The 17120-nt window shown below is 41.6% G+C and overlaps 1 protein-coding gene across 4 annotated transcripts in view; it reads left to right on the forward strand.

Annotated features, from left to right (window-relative positions):
- The first annotated feature begins 756 nt into the window (after positions 1 to 756).
- Positions 757 to 17120, forward strand: part of NUP153 (nucleoporin 153) — a 75219-nt gene continuing 58855 nt past the window's right edge. For 3 of the 4 annotated variants that reach the window (XM_060307877.2, XM_060307878.2, XM_030881336.3), the window contains exon 1: positions 757 to 1387. In XM_060307877.2, the coding sequence (XP_060163860.1) occupies positions 1277 to 1387 (111 nt within the window). In that variant the 5' untranslated portion in view covers positions 757 to 1276. Of the gene's footprint in view, positions 1388 to 4121; positions 4247 to 17120 lie in introns of all 4 variants that reach the window. The other variant, XM_060307879.2, reaches the window with a different exon arrangement.

Here is a 17120-nt window from a genome sequence, read left to right on the forward strand (position 1 = left end):
GCTTATTCACTTTCCTAAATATAATGCCTTCTATTTGGGGCAAATATATGTATATTTTTATTACTGGTAATATACCACTCACCTCTAATGTGAGCTGACTGCTGTAGGTAATCATTTATTGCATTTCCTGTATACCAGGAAATATACTAAGTGCTCCATTTGGATGATCACAACAGCTCTATGAGGTGGATTTTAAAGTTCCCGTTTTATAGGGGGGAGGAAGGTTTTGACTTATCCAAGGTCAAACTAGAGAGTGGTGGAGTGAGAATTCCAGCACTTGTGTGTTTTGACAACAAAGCCCTTATATGTTAATGGAACATTAACGAAACTATGTATTTTCTATTTCTGCTTTAGGCTTAAAGATCATGGACATTGTCTTTTCAACCAGTTTTTTTCTTTTTATAAGGTATTGTTAGCTTCTGTCTGTGATTTTACGATCAGCTCACTTTCTGCCCGCTTTACCAACCACGGGGAGAAGGAGACTGGGAAGGAGGTTACTCTTTTTGTGCTAAACGCCTCTTTCGAAGTCTACGTTTGCAGTGAAGAGCAATAAAGCGAACGGAACCCCTGGCTTTGTGCCTCTGCGGCGAACCGCCCATCTTCCGCGTCCTGAGAATTCGTCTTCTTCTGCTGAACTACGTTTCCCAGAGGCCCGCGCAGCCGAGAGCGCGGGCTCGACCCGCCCTTCCTTCCTCCTTGCCTATCACCCGGTCGCAGCGTGATTATGCAAACTCGTCGGGCGCTAACAAGTGACGACCTTCTGGCTCACGACTGCAGCGGCGGCCTTAGCAGCGGCAATAGACGCAACAACGGCGACTGCAGGGAAGACGACGACGGCTGGGCGGGCGCTGTGCGCAAAGGGGAGGGGTAGGCGGGCGGCGCCGGCGGCTTCAACTGCGGCAGCTACGGCTAGGGCGACGGAAGAAGAATCTCCAGCAGCCGGCGGTTGAGTTAGGCCTAAGCAGCGCCCGGAGCCGCCCGCACTGTCCTCTGCGGGGGAATCTACACAGAGACGGTGACATACACAGAGGCTGGGGTCCGCGGGAGGCTGCCGGACCGGAGCCAGCTACTCGGCCTCTGTCGCCGCCACCCCCTTCCCTGCCGCCAGAGCGCGTTCTCTCTCCGCTCCTGCTCGCAGCCCCGCGATTTCTGGTGTGCCTGTGCCCCGCTGTGTGGGCAGCGCGTGCGTACTTTTGGGCTGGGGCCGGGCGGGGGGGGCTCTAAGGCCGTCTCTGCCTCTCCCGCCCCGGAGGGGGAAGCCGCGGAGGCTCACGCCATGGCCTCGGGAGCTGGAGGCATAGGAGGGGGCGGTGGCGGCAAGATCCGGACTCGGCGTTGCCACCAGGGGCCAATTAAACCTTACCAGCAGGGGCGACAACAGCACCAGGTACGGGACCCCGGCGCCGTGGGGGCCTAGCGGGTCGGGAACTGGGCGGGAGTGGACGGGCGGCGAGGGGCCCCGGCGCCCCACGTGGAGCGGACGGGAGGGCCTGAGCGGAGGCCCGAGCGAGGCGGCGGGAGCTCTGGCCGCTGGGGCGGCGACGGGAAGTGGGCTGAGACGGGCCAATCCTGCGGCGCACACGTGTGGTTCGGCCGCCTCTCCGCAGCCCTCTCCGCCTGGGGTTTTCCCCCGACCAGCGCAGGGCGGGAACAGACATCCTAGGCCACGCTGGGCCTAGAATTCTTCCGTTTTTTGGCGGGGATTGGGGGTTTGGGGGTATTACTCACGTCCTCTCGAGGGAGAAGGAAAAAGATGTGGCTGGAGGCCCCTACGCCTGCTGTTTGCTAGTCTCCCGCGTCTTAGCGTGTGTGGGGAGGGGGCTGCCCGGAGGAATCTGCCTCCGGGGCACCCGGGGGTTGTCGGGGGCGCTGTTAGCGCGGAAAGTAAAGTAAGTTACAACACGATTAATTAATTCTCCGTCTCCCGGTGTCCCTCCCCGATCTGAGAGCACTGGCTTCGATTTTGTTTTGTTTGTTTGTTTGTTTGTTTCTTAACCGGCTTATAGTTAGTGGCACTGGGGCATTTTGAAAGTCCCTCTCCGCACTTACGTTTCTTTTCCGTCGCGAGACTCTTTCCTCCCCACTTTTGTCCAATCCCCCCCCCCCGCCACCCCCCCCCCCGCCTTTTATTTTGGAAGCTGGAATTGGCCATTCTGCACAGCTGACCGGGACTCCAGTTCTGATCTCACGCACAAACTATTTTAATGTTACGGGGCGTATTCTAGAAGTTTAGGTACTTTGACATTCCAGGAATGTTGGTGGTCTTATAATCTAAGCACCCTGTGCACTCGTGGGTGTTTGAAATTATGAAAAGGAGTTTATCCTAATTGTAACTGAGACATTTGATTCTGAGACAACTCTATTTTTAAAATTTTACTTGTTATGGGGATTGAGTAGGAATACGTTAAGAATATTCTAATAAACGTCACTTATAACACTTTTCAGGGATACTAAGGTAGGAGTAAGTGTGGGTCTTAAACTTATAAAAAACACAAAGGTATAGCAAAAGGGTCTGATAACGTGTCGCTTACTGTTAAGGGTAGACTTCCTAGATTGCCTTGTTCTGGATGATGATGAATGTTGAACACTTTAACATGTTTGGTGCTGGTGTTAAATTGTATCATTAAAAACAGAATTTTAAAAGATTTCAGAGAAATTTCTTAGTAGTAAAAATTGTGGTTTATAATACTAGGTAGCTCTCTACTTACGGTTACAGGTCTTGGCCTTACTTTTACCTCCCACCGGTTTTCCCCCAGATATATACCAAAAAGAGCTTGGTTTTCAGATTCCTTTGTGAGGAGCAGGGGTACTTGCAGGCAGATTTAAGATTAGAATTCAGGTCACACGCTTGGCCATTTAACCGAATCCTTTGGTTGAGTGGAAGTTAAACACACATGCTTTCTGTTTTTCCTGAAGATAAATGTCTTTGAGTGCTTTCTAGATCTCCTCAAAAGAAAGTTACTACATAAAATAAATTTGTAAATACAGATCATTGGATGGTCTGGGCAGAGTTTAGAAAGGAGCTCATATATTCTGAGTGGAAAAAGCCAAAAATCACACCTTATTTTTAAATGTACTTAGATAAAAATCTAATTTGGGGGAGATGATGCCTTAACAACGTAACACCTATGATCCAATTTGTCTTAGAGCTGGTGTGATTTCAGACTGTGTGGTTTTGTTTTAAAGCCTGATAGTTTATCATTTCCCCCTATCTAAAGTATGTTCAGCTTTTTGCCCCACCCATTTAATTGAAAAAGAAAGTACATTTTTAGCTTTTGAATTGGATCAAAGGTGTTTGGGGGTTTCTTAATCAACACTGAAGGTATTAATATTGGCAGATACTACCAAAGAAAAGTATCCAGGAATATACAAAAGAATACTTTAAGGATTTTTTTTTTTTAAATCTTAAAATAAGGACTTTCTTTAATCCTTACTGGAACTTTTGTGAACTTGTAGACTACCTGGTTGCTGTCAACTATCCTAGGCGGTCACCTCTCTGTTTTGCAGCAACTGCTGAGTCATCATGAATAGCAAGGAGCTTCATGACATGGCATGTTTTGTACTAATGTATTTTGGTTAAATGTCCAGTGGTTTCTGGGCAAAAATGAAGTTTTTGGGTTGTGTAGTAGAGGCTTGAAAGAAGAATGAGCGATCTGGCACTGTTAGTTGATGGATGTTTGCCATTGCTTGTCAGGCCAACCGGCTTGTGCAGTCATGCAGTACCTGCGACTTTCGCGTGTGTTCAACTGACTTGTGATTTCCTGTTTTGACTTATTCTGGTTTAGCTCTGCTGAGGTATATCTAAAGTTCACATTTTTTTCCTATTAACTTCTGATCTTTAAAATGGCATCTTGCTTCAAGTTGTGGAGACAAGAATCCATTGTCTTATTCAGCTAACTGAAGGGTAGTAACCTAAGAATTGTAGAAGCAAAAATGAAGAACAGCACCAAATGATTAAGTTGATCATCTTCACTTGCCTTCTTTCCTACCCCCTAACTCTTAGCCCAGATGCATTTAGGAAATGGTATCATTTTGCTAGTGGGAGTGAACAGGTCAGTAAAGAGAATGTGCTTAGTTCTTGTCACCTGTTCAGTCTCCTTTCCCCTTTCCTTTTTGTGCAGATTGTCAGGCCCAGAAAGTCAGCTCTGGAGAGGTCAAGCTGCTTTTCTTAATAGCCACCACAAAAAACTTGAGCCCATGGGCAAACCAGAACCTTGCCTCTGGAAGAATCTACTGCCACCTCCTGGTGAGAAGGGAACTACTTATTTTTGCCCTTTTTTGGGGGGTGTGCTTCAGAGGTGTTGTCTTCTGGTTTGGAGCTAAGGGAATCCACTCATTTTATCTTCCTAGATACAGTTTGTCTTACAAGTCAGTTTCTGCATTTAGCTATTTTTAAAAAAGGGGGGGAGGAAACCCCTTTATCTATTCAGTAGCTGAAATCAGGAGTCTGCAAACGTTTTCTGTAAAGGACCATATAGTAAATATTTTAGGTTTTGTTGCTGCAGGTTCTTTGTTCTGTTTTTATAACCCTTTAAAAAATGTAAAAATCATTCTTAGCTTGCCGCCTGTATGAAAACAGGCTGAGGGCTGAATTTGGTCCACAGACGGTGGTTTGCCTAATCTTGGTTTATATGATAGTGTAGTTTTTTTGTTGTTTTGGTAGCTTCTGTATGATACTTTGTCCCAAATAACTATGTCCTGCTTGGATTCTGATGGCAAAAGAGTGTTCTCAGTTTTGAAAAGGAGGGATATTTAATGGCTGAATACTTAACTCATTCCAGAAGTCTCTGAGTAGTTTTGACTTTTATTTTATCTTTATTTGCTTTATCCTAGATGTTTAATTAATACTGTTAGTGAAAACAGAAATGGAAATAGTTGATAGGAAAAAAATGTGCTGTAATACAGTCAGGGCCTCTGGATTTGAATCCCTATTCTGCCAGAACTTGGACAAGTTCTCTCTGCTTAATTTACTCATCTGTAAAGTGGAAATGGTTGGGAGGGGTTAAATGAGATAATATAAGGAAAGCTCTTAGAACAGAGCCTGGCATATAGAGTAAGGACTCATTTGAAATTGTTGTGATTAAGTAGAACCTTTTGATTTAAATGTTTTATCGTCTCTGAATTTTGCTGCCTCTTAGTAGAGGTATTTTTCTTTTATGTACCAAAGTTCAATCTTTTATAGGTTTGTACTAGATTTAAAAACTTGTTTTCTGAGTGATGAGGCCAAACCTTTAAACTACCTTAAACTGCGTAAAAATACATTATTTTTAACATGTTCCTCATAGAAATGCCTGTCATTTAAGTGTATAAGAAAATAAATCCAAGTGTTAAATTATTTAATGCATAGTAGGTTTTTTTGTTTGTGATGAGAGGCCCTTGTGTGTGATAGTTTATCAATTTACTCACCAGTTTTTCAGATAATGACAAAAAAGCCCAGGTGTTGTCTCCATTTCCTGGAAAGTCCTTTGATAAGGCAATTACCTATTACTTGAAGTAGAATGGTCTGATGTCACTAATTAAAACCATTTCATTAGGCACAGAATATTATTGGAAAGATGTGATGACCTTGTATTTTCAAAAATGTTTTATTTGTAGCTACTTGGCTAATGGTCATGGTTGTTTTATATATATATATATATATTTCCCTTTTAGATAACTGTTTTTGTTTTTTTTAAGATATTTACTGGACTATAATTGCTTTACAATGTTGTGTTAGTTTCTGCTGTATAACAGGGTGAATCTGCTATATGTATACATATATCCCCATAATCCCCTCCCTCTTGCGCCTCCTTCCCACCCTCCCTATCCCACCCCTCTAGGTGGTCACAAAGCACCGAACTGATATTTCCCTGGTGCTATGTGGCTGCTTCCCACTAGCTGTCTGTTTTACATTTGGTAGTGTGTATATGTCCATGACACTCTCTCACTTGGTTGCAGCTTCCCCTTCCCCCTCCACGTGTCTCAAGTCCATTCTCTACGTCTGCGTCTTTGTTCCTGTCCTGCCCCTAGGTTCATCAGAACCTTTTTTTTTTAGATTCCATGTATATATGTTAGCATGCGGTATTTGTTTTTCTCTTTCTGACTTATTTCACTCCGTAAGACAGACTCTAGGTCCATCCACCTCACTACAAATAACTCAATTTCATTTCTTTTTATGGCTTAGTAATATTCCATTGTATATATGTGCCACATCTTCTTTATCCATTCATCTGTCAATGGACAATTAGGTTGCTTCCATGTCCTGGCTATTGTAAATAGTGCTGCAATGAACATTGTGGTATATAACTCTTTTTGAATTATGGTTTTCTCAGGGTATATGCCCAGTAGTGGGATTGCAGGGTCATATGGTAGCTCTACTTTTAGTTTTTTAAGGAACCTCCATACTGTTCTCCATAGTGGCTGTATCAATTTACATTCCCACCAACAGTGCAAGAGGGTTCCCTTTTCTCCACACCCTCTCTAGCATTTATTGTTTGTAGATTTTTTGATGATGGCCATTCTGACTGGTGTGAGGTGCTACCTCATTGTAGTTTTGATTTGCATTTCTCTAGTGATTAGTGATGTTGAGCATCTTTTCATGTGTTTGTTGACAATCTATATCTTCTTTGGAGAAATGTCTGTTTAGATCTTCTGCTCATTTTTGATTGGGTTGTTGTTTTTTTGATACTGAGCTGCATGAGCTGCTTGTATATTTTGGAGATTAGTCCTTTGTCAGTTGCTTCATTTGCAAATATTTTCTCCCATTCTGAGGGCTGTCTTCATCTTGTTTATGGTTTCCTTTGCTGTGCAAAAGTTTTTAAGTTTCATTAGGTCCCATTTGTTGATTTATGTTTTTATTTCCATTTCTCTAGGAGGTGGGTCAAAAAGGATCTTGCTGTGATTTATGTCATAGAATGTTCTGCCTGTGTTTTCCTTTAACAGTTTTATAGTGTCTGGCCTTACATTTAGGTCTTTAATCCATTTTGAGTTTATTTTTGTGTGTGGTGTTAGGGAGTGTTCTAATTTCATTCTTTTATATGTAGCTGTCCAGTTTTCCCAGCACCACTTATTGAAGAGGCTGTCTTTTCTCCATTGTGTACTCGTCTCCTTTATCAAAGATAAGGTGACCATATGTGTGTGGGTTTATCTCTGGGCTTTCTTTCCTGTTCCATCGATCTATATTTCTTTTTTTGTGCCAGTACCATATTGTCTTGATTACTGTAGCTTTGTAGTACAACTTGAAGTCCAGGAGCCTGATTCCTCCAGCTCCGTTTTTCTTTCTCAAGATTGCTTTGGCTATTCGGGGTCTTTTGTGTTTCCATACAAATTGTGAAATTTTTTGTTCTAGTTCTGTGAAAAATAGCAGTGGTAATTTGATAGGGATTGCATTGAATCTGTAGAGTGCTTTGGGTAGTATAGTCATTTTCACAATGTTGATTCTTCCAATCCAAAAACATGGTATATCTCTCCATCTGTTTGTATCATCTTTAATTTTTTTCGTCAGTGTCTTATAGTTTTCTGCATACAGGTCTTTTATCTCCTTAGGTAGGTTTATTCCTAGGTATTTTATTCTTTTTGTTGCAGTGGTAGATGGGAGTGTTTCCTTAATTTCCTTTTCAGATTTTTCAACATTAGTGTATAGGAATGCAAGAGATTCTGTGCATTAATTTTTTTAATTAATTAATTAATTTATATTTTTGGCTGTGTTAGGTCTTCGTTGCTGCACGCGGGCTTTCTCTAGTTGTGGTGAGTGCAGGCTACTCTTCATTGTGGTGCGTGGGCTTCTCATTGCGGTGGCTTCTCTTGTTGCAGAGCATGGGCTCTAGAGCACAGGCTCAGTAGTTGTGACGCAGAGGCTTAGTTGGTCTGCAGCATGTGGGATCTTCCCGGACCAGGGCTTGAACCCGTGTCCCCTGCATTGGCAGGCAGGTTCTTAACCACTCTGCCACCAGGGAAGCCCCTGTGCTTTAATTTTGTATCCTGCTATTCTACCATATTCATTGATTAGCTCTAGTAGTTTTCTGGTAGCATCTTTAGGATTCTCTATGTATAGTATCATGTCATCTGCAAACAGTGACAGTTTTACTTCTTCTTTTCTGATTTGGATTTCTTTTATTTCTTTTTCGTCTCTGATTGCTGTGGCTAAAACTTCCAAAACTATGTTGAATAATACTGGTGAGAGTGGGCAAGCTTGTCTTGTTCCTGATCTTAGCGGAAATGGTTTCAGTGTTTCACCCTTGAGAACAATGTTGGCTGTGGGTTTGTCATATATGGCCTTTATTATGTTGACATACGTTCCCTCTATGCCTGCTTTCTGGAGAGTTTTTATCATAAATGGGTGTTGAATTTTGTCAAAAGCTTTTTCTGCATCTATTGAGATGATCGTATGGTTTTTATCCTTCAGTTTGTTAATATGCTGTATCACATTGATTGATTTGCGTATACTGAAGAATCCTTGCATTCCTGGGATAAACCCCACTTGATCATGGTGTATGATCCTTTTAATGTGCTGCTGTATTCTGTTTGCTAGTATATTGTTGATGATATTTGCATCTATGTTCATCAGAGATATTGGCCTGTAGTTTTCTTTGTTCGTAACATTTGTCTGGTTTTGGTATCAGAGTGATGGTGGCCTCATAGAATGAGTTTGGGAGTGTTCCTCCCTCTGCTATATTATGGAAGAGTTTGAGAAGGATAGGTATTAGCTTTTCTCTAAATGTTTGATAGAATTTGCTTGTGAAGCCATCTGGTCCTGGGCTGTTTGTTGGAAGATTTTTTTTTTTTTTTTTTTTTTTTTTTTGCAGTACGCGGGCCTCTCACTGTTGTGGCCTCTCCCGCTGTGGAGCACAGGCTCCGGACGCAAAGGCTCAGCAGCCGTGGCTCACGGGCCCAGCCGCTCCGTGGCATGTGGGATCCTCCCGGACCGGGGCACGAACCTGTGTCCCCTGCATTGGCAGGCGGACTCTTAACCGCTGCACCACCAGGGAAACCCTGTTGGAAGATTTTTAATCACAGTTCCAAGTTCAGTGCTTGTGATTGGTTTGTTTATATTTTCTGTTTCTTCCTGGTTCAGTTTCGGAGGGTTGTGCTTTTCTAGGAATTCCAGGTTGTCCATTTTATTGGCATATAGTTGCTTGTAGTAATCTCTCATGATCCTTTGTATTTCTGCAGTGTCAGTTTTTACTCCCCCTTTTTCATTTCTAATTTTATTGATTTGAGTCTTCTCCCTTTTTTCTTGATGAGTCTGGCTAATGGTTTATCAGTTTTGTTTATCTTCTCAAAGAACCAGCTTTTAGTTTTATTCATCTTTGCTATTGTTTCCTTCATTTCTTTTTCATTTATTTCTGATCTGATCTCTGTGATTTCTTTCCTTTTGCTAACTTTGGGGTGTTTTTGTTCTTCTTTCTCTAATTGCTTTAGGTGTAAGTTTAGGTTGTTTATTTGAGATTTTTCTTGTTTCTTGAGGTAGGATTGTATTGCTATAAACTTCCCTCTTAGAACTGTTTTTGCTGCATCCCATAGGTTTTGGGTCGTCGTGTTTTCCTTGTCATTTGTTTCTAGGTATTTTTTGATTTCCCCTTTGATCTCTTCAGTGATCTCTTGGTTATTTAATAACGTATTGTTTAGCCTCCATGTGTTTGTGTTTTTTACAGTTTTTTTCCTTTTATTGATAACTAGTCTCATAGCATTGTGGTCAGAAGAGAAACTTGATATGATTTCAGTTTTCTTAAATTTACCAAGGCTTGCTTTGTGACCCAAGATATGATTTATCCTGGAGAATGTTCCATGAGCACTTGAGAAGAAAGTGTATTGTTATTTTTAGATGGACTGTCCTATAAATATCAATTAAGTCCATCTTGGTTAATGTATCATTTAAAGCCTGTGTTTTCTTACTTATTTTCATTTTGGTTGATCTATTCATTGGTGAAAGTGGGGTGTTAAAGTCCCCTACTGTTATTGTGTTACTGTCGATTTCCCCTTTTATGGCTGTTAGCATTTGCCTTATATATTGAGGTGCTTCTATGTTGGGTGCATAAATATTTACAATTGTTACACCTTCTTCTTGGATTGATCCCTTGATCATTATGTCGTATCCTTCTTTGTGTCTTGTAATGGTCTTTATTTTAAAGTCTATTTTGTCTGATATGAGAATTGCTACTACAGCTTTCTTTTGATTTCCATTTGCATGGAATATCTTTTCCATCCCCTCACTTTCAGTCTGTGTGTGTCCCTAGGTCTGAAGTGGGTCTCTTGTAGACAGCGTATGTATGGGGTTGTTTTTGTATCCATTCAGCCAGTCTGTGTCTTTTGGTTGGAGCATTTAATCCATTTACATTTAAGGTGGTTATCGATATGTATGTTCCTATTACCCTTTTCTTAATGTTTTGGGTTTGTTTTTTAAATCTTTTCCTTCTCTTGTGTTTCCTGCCTACAGAAGTTCCTTTAGCATTTGTTTTAGAGCTGGTTTGGTGGTGGTGAATTCTCTTAACTTTTGCTTATCTGTAAAGGTTTTAATTTCTCCATCAAATCTGAATGAGATTCTTGCTGGGTAGAGTAATCTTGGTTGTAGGTTCTTCCCTTTCATCACTTTAAATATGTCCTGCCACTCCCTTCTGGCTTGCAGAGTTTCTGCTGAAAGATCAGCTGTTAACCTTATGGGGATTCCCTTGTATGTTATTTGTTGCTTTTTCCTTGTTGCTCTTAATATTTTTTCTTTGTATTTAATTTTTGATAGTTTGATTAATATGTGTCTTGGCCTACTTCTTCTTGGATTTATCCTGTATAGGACTCTGCTTCCTGGACTTGATTGACTATTTCCTTTCCCATGTTAGGGAAGTTTTCAATTATAATCTCTTCAAGTATTTTCTCAGACCCTTTCTTTTCTTCTTCTGGGACCCCTGTAATTTGAATGTTGGTTCGTTTAGTGTTGTCCCAGAGGTCTCTGAGACTGTCCTCAATTCTTTTCATTCTTTTTTTTTTTTTTTATTCTGCACTGCGGTAGTTATTTCTGCTCTTTTATCTTCCAGGTCACTTATCCGTTCTTCTGCCTCAGTTATTCTGCTATTGGTTCCTTCTAGAGAATTTTTAATTTCATTTATTGTGTTGTTCATCACTGTTTGATTGCTCTTTAGTTCTTCTAGACCCTTGTTAAGTGTGTCTTGTATTTTCTCCATTCTGTTTCCAAGATTTTGGATCATCTTTACTGTCATTACTCTGAATTTTTTGGGGGGTAGGTTGCCTAGTTTGTGTTCATTTATTTGGTCTTGTAGGTTTTTACCTTGCTACTTAGTCTGTTATATATATATATATATATATATATATATATATATATATATATATTTTTTTTTTTTTTTTTTTTGGGTGGTGCTGTATTCCTGTCCTACTGGTTGTTTGGCCTGAGACATCTAGTGCTTGAGTTTGCAGGCAGTTGGATAGAGCCAGTTTTTGATGCTGAGATGAGGACTTCCGCGAGGCCTCACTCAGATTGATATTCCCTGGTGTCTGAGGGTCTCTGTTAGTCCAGTGGTTTGGACTCAGAGCTCCCAACCACAGGAGCTCAGCCCTAACCTGTGGCCTGGGAACCAAGATCCTGCAAGTTTTGTGGCACGATAAAAAAAAAAAAAAAAAAGAGAGAGAGAGAAAAAGGAGCACTACAGTATCAAAGAATAAAAAAGAAAATAAAATTAGAAAGATAAAAAATATATTAGGAAAAATAAAACTGTAGTTGAAACAACTGCAGCAAGTTAAAATAAAACTACAACAGAAAAAAGAAAAAAAGGGGGGGGCAACAAGCCAAAAGGAGAGAACAATAACAAGGTATAAAGAATAAAATAAAATTAGAAAAATAAAAGATTTATTAGGGAAAATAAAAATATAAAAGAATCGGAACAGTGAATCAACAAGGTAAAACAGAACCCCAATCTAAAAGAGGAAAAAAGAAAATAAAAAAGCCTTGGCTATGGGAGTCAAAAAAAGCTTGGCGGAGTTTAGGCGGGGGTGGAACTGAGTCAGGAGCAGAGTTTAGCGTTGGGCAGGGCCTAGGCAGGGTGACTGTTCAAGCGTGGGGCAGGGCCTCTGCTTAGGACCTGCTTGGAAGGGGTGAGGCAGCACCTCCAAAGGAGGGCCTCCAGAGTGTGGAGTTCCTAGGGCCCTGGTTGAGGGTGTGTGGGAGGGGTTTAGGCCCAGCGCATTGGAAGGGGTCTCAGAGTGGATCTCTGAGGGCAGAGGTGGGGCCCTGGGTGGGGGGGCAGGGGCGGGGCTTGGGCTCTGCGTGGCAGGAGAGACTCCGAGGGCAGAGGATTAGGCCTGGGAGCCCAGCAGGCGTCCTGGTGCCCAAGTGGACAGGGAGAGCACGGGCCCTGTTCCCTTCCGTTCCTTTGTGCCCCTCCCGGTCCTTTGTGCCCCTCCCCCACCGTCTCCCCCGTAGCCACTGGACCCCTAACCGGTGTGGGTCCTGCTGCTGTAGGAACCCCTCCCTTCCCGTAGCCACACTTCAGGGGTGCTGGTCCCAGAGTTGCGGCCTTTACTTTTGCTCCCCCTTCCCTCCCTCCTAGTCCCTCAGGACCCATGCAGCTGGAGGGGCCCTTGGTGGGCAGAGGATCAGGCCCGGGATCTCAGCAGGCTCCCAGGGGCCCAAGTGGGCACGCTCCCTTTTGATCTTCTGCCCTCCCAGTGGTTCCCCAATTTCCCCCTTTGGGCGTGGGATCCCTTCCCCTCCCCCAACCGCCCCTCAGGGGCGCCAGTCCCGTCCAGCCTCCACTTCTCCTCTGCCTTCACTCTCCCCACGCCCCCTGTCCTACCTGTTCGCTGGGGGTTCTTCCCGTGTCTGTGGTTCCCCACTGGTGCCTGGTAGGTGCCCTAGTGGTGAGGAGACGCGAATTCTGCGTCCTCCTAGTATGCCATCTTAACTCCGCCCTCTCTGTAATATATTTTTAAAGGATTCTTCTGTGTTGCTAAGCCCAGTTGAAAGTCTTGCTACCAGATACAATTTACTGTGTTTACTGTTGGAAAAAGGATGGTAGAACGCCTCTTCCGTCTAAAGATATTTCAGCTTCCCTGCCCCTTTGCTTGTGACTTAAAGAATAAACTTTAACACCCAATTTTCAAACAGACTGTGAAAGGAAAGTGACAATATCTTGTAGATAACTTTTAGTGGATTAAGTTGCTTTAGGCTTTTATTGTGTCTCCTATTGCTAGTTTGAAAGGTCTCTTAGGGACTCCTTTTCTTGTCCTTGTTGTTTGATTACTGTTAATTATCTATTAATACCACCTCTATAATGTAGATCTCTAAAAATAAGAGACTAAGCCAGGTCATGTTTCTCCTTCCTGAATTAGTTAGTCTTAAAGGACGTTGAAAATTGTGGCCAGTTGTAATTTAAAATTTTCTTAGCTACAATAACTATTATGCTCATGTTTTGTTTTTTAAAATTAATTAATTAATTTTATTTTTGGCTGCGTTGGGTCTTTGTTGCAGCGAGTGGGGGCTACTCTTCATTGCGGTGGCTTCTCTTTGTTGCAGAGCGTGGGCTCAGTAGTTGTGCCTTGCGGGCTCTAGAGCACAGGCTCAGTAGTTGTGGCACATGGGCTTAGTTGTTCCGCAGCATGTGGGATCTTAACAGACTAGGACTCAAACCCATGTTCCCTACATCGGCAGGCAGATTCTTAACCACTGTGCCACTAGGCAAGTCCCTATGCTCATGTTTTTTGAGTTTATCTCTTGATGTTGAGAAGAGAAATGAAAAGTATAAGGAATGGATTTTACGTGGCTAGAAAGATTTGGACTGGGTGGTTAGGAGAAACTTGGCTGCTAAATGACTATCTGTAGGTTGTAAAATGTGACAAATAATAGCTTAGGTTAAATTCAGATTATTGAAACTAGATTCAGTATAACTGCATTAGAATTTGAATACTTTATAATAGAGATGCATTGTTAAAATAAGTAATGTTAGAATGGATATATTAAAAAGCTGAAACTAACTGAAAGATTAGAATGGCATCTAGGTTTTTACTATTTAGTGTTTAAGTTTTTTTATATTTATAATTAGATATTCTTTAAGTCTCATGTGAAGTCTTGGGTTCTTAGCCCTTGTTCTTCACTTGGGCTTGGATGGAGCAGGGGGAAAACTGATTAGGGAATCTATATGAAATGAGACTTCCAGGAAGTGTGGAGAGACTAGTGATACGGGAGTTGAGTGGGTAAGGAGAGAGTTCACAGGCCCCTGGAAGAAAACTGAGGGTCAGTGACAAGCTTCAACAAAATAAAGGCAGCCGAAAGAACAGACAGAAATCAAAACAGCAGTGTATTCTGGGAGAATAGGGCTTCAGAACCTTAAAACTGAAGATGGGTTATGTTTGATATTTATAGTTAGCAATCCCGTAAAGTTTACATGAGAAAGATTTTATAATCTGAATACTGCTATTTAGTAGAGGGTAATGTGAAGAAAGGAGAGTTGAGGGAATTCCCTGGTGGTCTAGTGGTAGGGCTCTGTGCTCTCACAGCTGAGGGCCTGGGTTCAGTCCCTGGTCGGGGAACTAAGATCCTGCAAGCGACACAGCGTGGTGCAGCAAAAAAACAAAAAAACAGTTGAATAGAACTGAAGTCAAAACTCAAGTAAACTAATAGGAATAGAGAGCATTATATAAGAAGAAGGAAGGCTATATAGTATTTATAAGGAGAGGTGTCTCTGGTTATTACGATATTACAAATTGGTGAGACGATATACAGGAATTTTTTTTCCATTACAAATGAGTTCTGAGTTAGGATTGTAGAAGAGCCTTGCCCCACCTCAGCCTTTTTCATTAACCCTTGAACTCAGGTTAAATGAAATTTGAAAAGCTAATATATTCACCGTACCTTACAGATTGGATGTGCTTGATATGTGTATAGTATTGAATTTACTTCTGGCCCCCAAATTGAGTATTTATTCTAGATCTCAGTGACATTTTGATAGTGTTTTTGTTGTGAGGTGTTTTGTTTTTGTTTTGTTTTTGCCATGTTTGCCAAATGAAGAACCCTTAGTTCTTGAGGATAAAAAAAATCCAATCATTTTAATCAGTCCAGGTTTAAAGATTCACTCCTGTAATCCTTGAATTTAACTTCATTACTTAGGATCATCTGGTGTAGACTTTGCTTTGGCTACGAGGAGTATTTTAAAGATTTTAATGCCCCATTTGTTTTGTTGCTTTTTCTGATAAGCCCTTCATTAATTTTTATTTCTTTGACTACTTTTCTGCTTCTCTTCATTTAGTTGGCTTTGTGGTATTTATCATTCCAGAGGATGGTTCAGTTTTCCCATGCTCTTGGCTAACTTCACAAGTTGTTTTTTGGAGGAAGGACTATTAGTGTGGCAACAAAAATAATATTTAAGTTGAAGTTGTTAGACCAAGCAAATGTATTATTATTTTTTTTGAATTCTAGGATTATTGATGTCCTTTTTTGAAACTTGCCACAGCATATTCGTATGTGGGAATAAAAAGCTGGTTGACTAGTGCAGCTGTAGAAAATTAAAATCATGCACCAGCTAATCTGCGCACTGTACAGACCTGTTGCCTACCTTCACAGAGCTGATCCTCCAGGGGAGGTGATAGACTGTGATTACCATCCCATATGACAGATTGCCTGTAGGAAGTACAGGGTGCTGTTGGTGCATGTAAGTGAGTGACTGTCCTAGACTTGGAGGATCAGAGAAGATTTTCTGTAGGAAAACTTAAACATCAAGTTACAATGATGGCAGTTATGCTTACCACTGAAGCCTGTGGAAGTGGAGAGAAAGCTATTCTGGTAAAGTAGGATTTGAGTATTCACTGCTTAGTAGACCTTTACTTAGTGTACCTCTTTCCCCCGCAAGGTTGGTTGGTTTGTTTGCTTGCTTATTTATTTATTTATTTTTTTTGCAGTACGAGGGCCTCTCACCGTTGGGGCCTCTCCCGTTGCGGAGCACAGGTTCCAGATGCGCAGGCTCAGCCGCCATGGCTCACGGGCCAGCCGCTCCGCGGCATGCGGGATCTTCCCGGCCTGGGGCACGAACCCGTGTTCCCTGCATCGGCAGGCGGACTCTCAACCACTGGGCCACCAGGGAAGCCCTGCTTGATTATTTTTAATATCACAAAACATTCTTTCTTCAAGTCCATATAGGAAGCTGATTTGCCCCATTCCTGTAAAGACCTGAAGCGCATTATCTCAATAACTCTTGAAAAGATAGACCTTCTTTGGTGATTGTAAAAGGAACCTTTTCTTCCATAAGAAAACTATTTTTCCCCCTTTTCTAGCTTCCTTCACTTTTTCTCAGTTTTCCATTAGTGGCTGAAGTACTTTGAAACTCATAAAAATTGCCCGCCAGGGAAGTACTTCTCCAAATCTATATGATAGACAGGGTCCCTTACATCTTCAGTCTACCCTATTCTGTGCATAATCAGAAGATTTCTCTTCCCTAACAGCTTTTTAAACTTCTAGTATCTGGTAGTGGGTTATTTACTATAAATAAGCATGTTAAGTCTTTAACTGGAAATAAAAGAGATTCAAAGGTAGCCTTTTATGTTTTACTTTTATTTACTTCTATATTTGATTTTCAGAATTCATATTATAAAGTAGGTATTTATGAAAGTTGTTATAATGGTATGACATCTTTGATGAGATAATCTCGGAAACAGTTTATTTTGTAGTTAAGTTTATACTCAGGGTTATGTTTATCATGGCCTTAATTGGGAAACTTGTCAGAGTTTTTAGATGATTTTAGTACAGTGGTTCTCAAACTTTAATTTGCATAAGAATCACCTTAAGAGCTTGTTAAAACAAATGTACATTTCTAACATGCTCTTAGGTGACACCAAACCAAGGCTGCTGGTCTGAAGATTCCAATTTGAGAACCACTTTTTTAGGCTTTTTTATAGTCACTAGATAAGCCACAGAACAAAAGGTTACACGTACATTCTCACACATACATGTACGTGCACACACACATGATTAAAGGGGAATTTTGAAGGATCGAAATAGTTATTTCAGGTCTATCAGGTTTTGCATTTATTAACAGCGTTACGAGAAGCTTGGATGGCACGTGCCAAGGACATTCCTACATGTGAGTCTTTGCACCTTTTGCTTTCTCAGCCTATAATACTTCTCTGCTAGAAACGTACATGGCTCA

The sequence above is a fragment of the Globicephala melas genome, chromosome 11, assembly GCF_963455315.2.
Source record: "Globicephala melas chromosome 11, mGloMel1.2, whole genome shotgun sequence".
Taxonomy (NCBI): Eukaryota; Metazoa; Chordata; class Mammalia; order Artiodactyla; family Delphinidae; genus Globicephala; species Globicephala melas.